General features: G+C 38.1%; 1 protein-coding gene across 4 annotated transcripts in view; it reads left to right on the top strand.

The window, feature by feature from the left end:
• The first annotated feature begins 3,845 nt into the window (after positions 1 to 3,845).
• The window catches only part of mlip (muscular LMNA-interacting protein), a 45,573-nt gene continuing 43,209 nt past the window's right edge, over positions 3,846 to 6,209 (top strand). For 2 of the 4 annotated variants that reach the window (XM_005737147.2, XM_005737150.2), the window contains exon 1: positions 3,847 to 4,084. In XM_005737147.2, the coding sequence (XP_005737204.1) occupies positions 4,055 to 4,084 (30 nt within the window). In that variant the 5' untranslated portion in view covers positions 3,847 to 4,054. Of the gene's footprint in view, positions 4,085 to 6,209 lie in introns of all 4 variants that reach the window. The other 2 variants (XM_005737148.1, XM_005737149.2) reach the window with 2 other exon arrangements.

Raw genomic sequence — 6,209 nt, 5'->3', positions numbered from 1 at the left:
TATATTAGTTCTTATTAGTTGAATTAGCTGGCAAGCTTTTTCCGATATATTTTGCCAACAATTATCATTTTGACAGCAAAAATAACATTTCTGGATAAAAATGACATACTAATTGCCCATTTTAACCCAAGTCTTGAGGTTTAACTTTGTCAAACTATGTTCATCACTTGACCATAAGGCAAAATAAAATAATCTGAAATGCATTAGTTTTAAAAATGCATAAACATTTTTGAATATTAAACTTCCAAAATATTGAGTTTGGAATATTGAATTTGAGTGAACAAAATTAATTGCTGCAGGCAAAAAATGTTTTTCAGTGTTTGCTATTGTCCATACACACACACAATAGCGGCCCCTATCGCTCAGTTTTTGCATTGGCGCTTGCTCGCAATGTGTTGCTTGCGCTCTCAACACTTCTGCCCGTGAGCGTTCAACTCTTTCTGTACACCGTTATATTTGTGCCACAAAACCAATCATTCACGGACTTACGGAAGAGGATTAGGGCCACTGGAAAAAACATCTGAGAAAAGAGTCAGAATTCTGACTTTTTTCTCAGAATTCTGAAAAAAAAAAAAATTTGATGAAAAAGTCAGAATTCTGAAAAAAAAGTCAGAATTCTGACTTTAATCTTAGAATTCTGACTTTTTTCTCAGAATTCAGGAAAAGAAGAAAAAAAAAGACTTGCCCACTTTTTTTCCCCCAGTGGCCCTAATCCTCTTCCATACAGACTTGGATGCAACTAATCTGATTGGCTGTTTTGGTCTCCAATCAGCTCGAAATGACGAAATGCAATATCCCAGAATGCATTTCGTTCACAACTCAAATAAGGTAAAATAAATTTCGTCTCAAAAAGCAACACTTGCACCTGCAATTTTTTTTTTACGTGCGCTCAGAATAGTGGCAGAAAAATAACGCCATATTAAACACCATTTGTAAAATTTACAAGACATTTCGCTTGAGTCCAGACAACATTTACTATTCTTGAGCTCATTCATTCATGTGTAACATGAACCAGTGGGAAGGGAGACGCCTCCACGGGCTAGAAAATCTTATTCATGCATTTTTTTCCACAACCTCGACTGAGAAAGAGCCCAAATTTGTGAAAGCTTCAAAGACGTCAAAACGCTAAAACACAGTTTTCTTGTCTGCTGTCCAGTTCCATCCGCACGCATTCATAATGTTACAGAGTAATGAACAACTGAACACGCATGTCTCAGCTGGGTCCATCATTAGCACATGTGGAAGCTTTTTGCAGGGAAGACCTTTTTGCTTGTGTTTCAACTATTGTGCCGTCATAATCAGCGTCCCTTAGTGGCTTCAAGAGAAGAAGAATCCAGTGCTGTTTGTTTGGATTAGCCATGATTTTTTTTAAATTTCCTTTACTATTTATCTCCTCCACATAGTGCAAAAGACTGCAACCGCTAACACAAGCTTGAAGATGTTCACTGTCGTCAAGAACAATAACTGTGTCTGAAGCAAAACTGCAGCCGTGCGTTCGTGTCTGTTTGAGGGAGAAAATGTAGTTGTGGAGACTCCATCTGTAGCAGGAACTACTGAAAAAAAGCAGTTTTGAGTATTTTGCAGGCAGATCAGAGTCTTGAAAGGCGCAGGTGTATGGTTTAAACCAAATAAGGAGATAGCATTCAGGGGTACACGAGGTTTGACATCTGAGAGCTGAGTTAATGTAATCATGTAATGCAGTAATGACTATGATGACAGCATTATGTCAAGATAATTGCTAATTCAAATGCTGATTTGCTGTAAGTGGATTAGACACACATCTCTGCTGATGTTCACTTATGCCACCCAAATCGATGTGTCACTACACTCGTAAGAAAATCTCCTCAAAGATGAAAGCTAAGAGTCATGCTTCCTGCCTACATGTGACTCTCCCCCACACCCTCTTATGATGGATGCCAGATGTCAGGTGAAACACGATCACATTTATCGTTCGAGGCTGTAATTTAAAAGTTGAAGCTATCAAGATTTGCCACTCAAAAAGCATTTCGGGCACGTGTCGAATACTTATCACGATAAAAGAAAATGCCAATATTTCTGAGAGTATACAACAGTTTGAGTAAAATAGAAAGGAAGAGGAAGCAGGGTTGGAGTACGCTTTATCTTAATGTGTTTTTCTCTGCCGTAGACAGGCAGGAAGAGGGAGACAGCAGGGTGGAAATGGACAAGAACAGCTGTGACAGGAATGAAGAATGTAGTGTACGTAAAGGATTAGCATCCACTTCAGAGGTCTGTTTTCACTCACTGATAAGGGAGCCGGGAGGTCGATGTTGCAACAGGGTAATGAATTCTGTTTCTGCTTGATATCTCATTATTGCAAATGTCACATTGGTCTGCTGGCTTACAGGACTCTAGGTTATCTGGACACTGTAAATGATCATCTGATATTATATAGAATTTTTATTTAAAAGTATATAATTGTTGTTCATTCCAAAAAATGACAGTAATTTTATAATGCTGTCCTCGGTGCACCAAACTGCTGCATTCTTGGTGGTTACACGTGAAAATAGGACAAAGGCGCTATTATTCAGTGTTCTCTGCTAATACAAAAGCTTTGCCAAACAATCAGATAAAAAAACAACAACAAAACGTTTATAGACGCCTTCCTTTGAATCTTTTTTTTTTCTAAGACACATATTTTTCACAGAATAATCCATTTCACATTCATCTCTTTTTGTTGTAATCTGGCCTCTGTCAGACAATATACTTTTGTATATTCAAAGGAGCTTGCAAAGAAAAGCGTCAGTTCTGAACTGAAGAAGCTTCTCGGATGAGAAGTGAAAAGTCCAGACGCCTTTCATTGCAAGCTCCTTTGACTACGATGACCTGGATGACTGAGAACCTTCACAGACATACTTTTTTATATGTGTAACAGATGATGTCTGCTTCACCCATCAGCCCTCCAACCATCCACTTCAACTCCACACGCACACACACCCACAAAACTGACTTGTCCTTATAAGATAATCTTTATTAGTCCCATTTGTGGGAAATTTGCATGGAAACACAGAAACATGCCAAGGAAAATCCACAGAGGATCACACACGATGCAATGAAAGACTATAAGGGACTTTAAGGGTTCAAGAAACTGATGAGTGATGGGAGAGAGGAGGGGGAGGACTACAGGTGAGCACATTTAACAACAGACGATAAGAAGAAACACCAACACAGGAAAGGAAACAAACCTTTCAAAAGCCAGACATGAATACTAACACTTATCAAGGAATCGGAGAGGGGCCAAGGCATAAATATGGAAATGAGACAGTGGGTTGCACAGTGAAATACTAGGAAACAAACACTTATACAAATTACAATAGACACAAGCTAAAACAAAAGATAACGCAAAACCTATTTAATTCAGTTCTATTGATTTTGGTACTTTATATTCTAAGGTAAATGCCTTGCAATCATACAACAATCAGAAGCAAACACTTGGGCCATCCTCAGCTACCAGTTGGGTGTGAAGCTCTAAAACAATAAAAGTAAGAAAAATACTGAAAGAAAGCTCCCACTCAGGACAGTTTCTTTTGTGTGTCTGACTGTGAAGCAGTAATTTTAGTAACAGTAATGCGATTACTGAATTTTTTGAAAAGTAATGCTTTCTAAAACCGTGTTACGGACAAAGTAGTATTATTACAGTGAAACTGTAAAGATTTGTGGGTGACAACCGGATCAACTCAACTGAGTTGTGAGAAATGTGAGGAAAAAGAGAGAGTTTATTTTAAAAGAAAGTCAAAAGCAAAATGAAACAGTTGTGGCTATTTTTCTCCCGTGTGTGTGCTGCTCCTGTTGTGAACATTGTTACCACTGCCCAGCAGGCAGATTGCTGTCTGCAAGCTATTTGTGGCTATTATGTGTCTATAAAAGGAAATCTGCAGGGTGATACACACACCAACAGTAATACACTTTGAACTTCATGAGAGGAGCTGAAAAGTGGGCATCCTGCTTTCCATATCTACTTTGATTTCCATGTGAAGTCATTTATTAAGTCTGGACTCAAGAGAAACTTCTGGATGGGGAGACATTTGAGACCGAAATGGACAGTTTAAATCTGAGTACGGGAGAGGTAAGATGGTTTGGAAATATATATACTTTTTTCTCTTGAAGACATTTAAACTTCTTCTTGGGTAATTGCTATAAAGCTGAAGGGATGCGACTGACCCGCCTTTGCCTTATTTTGACTTTTGTACTTCCAGTGGAGCTAGTTTAAAATGACGTTTTTAGAAGAATATTTCCCTCAAGGCTATTTTCCTGCTAGAAAAAGGAAACCAGGAATTTAATTTGAATGCATTAACACTATTCTGTCTAAACAACACTCTCTCTGTGCTCTCTACCAGCCATCACCACCCTCCAGGCTTACACACATAAACACTTAGACGCAGTTTATTTTCAGTGGTCCGGTGACTAACGGTTGCCACATTTTCACTCAGAGTAATTTCTCAGTGATTTAATGCTAACTTTTACTACAACAGAACTATAACTTACAAGAATAGAACTTATAGTAATGCTAATATATAGCTGGAACTTTATATATGACTTTTATTAGCTACAGTATCACTAAACTTTCATTTTTCTCTGCATGCCTTTTTATCCATGTACATGTTGCCCTAAAATTTTCAGGCGTTAACTGAAATGCCTTTACATGCTTTGCTGTTGTTATTGTATGAGATATGTAATGATAATATTTGTTTATAATCTTGAGCAACAGCCTAGTGAGCTCTGAAGCAGCTGGCTGTGAGCTATATTTGCACAGACTACGGTGGAGGGAGGGGTTGTGTGTTTGCTGTAATTAAACTCTTTGCTTAGTGGCACACCCAACTCCTTATGCATGTGCTGTGGCGCAGCATGTACTGCTTTGATATGGATTTTAGCATCTGTGGAACACAGCAGTCTGGGCTTTACAGCTGTAATTATGGAAATTAACTGAGCACTGTGAATAACAAGGACTGATAACAATATGTGAGAAGTTAACTCTAAATTTTTAGATATTAAAGAAAAAATGCAAAAAGTGCACAATATTGAGGATATTAAAACTGTGATAATGTTGAAGAAGCATAACATCCTTGGCATTCATTCATAATGCTGAGATTGCTCAAAACAGAGTTTTCATTTTGCAGGAGGTCACTTTATGGGAGTCCCTGAAGGCTCCCACACAGGGTGGTCTCCTTCAGGAGATGATTTAGTGCAGCTTTTATAAGGTCTTTGGGACGGGTTTGACAGACCACAAGACATAACTGAGTGATGGCACTCGCACACAGTGTGGACACACGCAGCACACTAAGCCAGAGGTGGCTGGAAATGTGATCCATGAGGACATCATGACCTCAGCAACACTCAAACATTCACGAGGGCTTCGCCAGGCAAGTAGGAAATGCCTGTTTTAACCTTTCACCATGTAAACTTACTCTGCTATGACTACAGAGGACTCACAAACAAGGGGGTTTCATAATAACACAAGTACATAAACAAGTTAATGTGATGACTCAGGATTATTTTAGCCTGAGAATTTATCCAGGTTGTTTATAAAAAGCTGATTAGTGGCACGCTGGATATAACTGAACCTCCTCACGGCCACAGAAGTCTAAGATGTCACAAAGCTCAAAACAAAATTATTGCTGTTGTTTTAATGGTAAATTGCACTTAAAATTGGACTATTCATCATAGAGACAGAAAAGGTACTGACAGTGTTAAACTTAACCTTAATATTGTTTCTGGTAAATATGAAAAAAAAATCATCAAATGCCACTATTGATAACTATTTTTACACACACACACACACACACGCAAATTGAGAACCTTGTTTTATTGCAGTTTAAATAAATATTTCCCTCTCTCTGCTCTTACTGCATACAATTCATCATTTGCTAGTTCTACAGCTTCTGTATTCACTAAACATGCAGCCTAAATATGACCAGAAGCATTTTCTCCAAGACACCCCCCCAAATAAAATGTTATGTAATTATTTATTCAGTTTCCTTATTAATTATTTATGCATAACACCCACCAAAACAGAGGGCATCGCACCAGGAAGTGTTGTTCCAGCAAAGTTATACTACTATATATGCATATATAATTTTTTACCTAATATATAGTGCTGATAAATGGTCAAAGAGTTTTTAAAATTTTAACAACAGCTTATCAAGCTTAAACGTGCTGCTGTTGTTCAGCTGCTGGTTTTCTCTTTCTGGCGC

This window comes from Pundamilia nyererei, unplaced genomic scaffold (genome assembly GCF_000239375.1).
Source record: "Pundamilia nyererei isolate P.nyererei 1_Seehausen unplaced genomic scaffold, PunNye1.0 scaffold00073, whole genome shotgun sequence".
In the NCBI taxonomy this organism is placed as follows: Eukaryota; Metazoa; Chordata; class Actinopteri; order Cichliformes; family Cichlidae; genus Pundamilia; species Pundamilia nyererei.
Note: the sequence above shows the minus strand (reverse complement) of the source record. Positions and strands in the feature narration are given on the sequence as shown.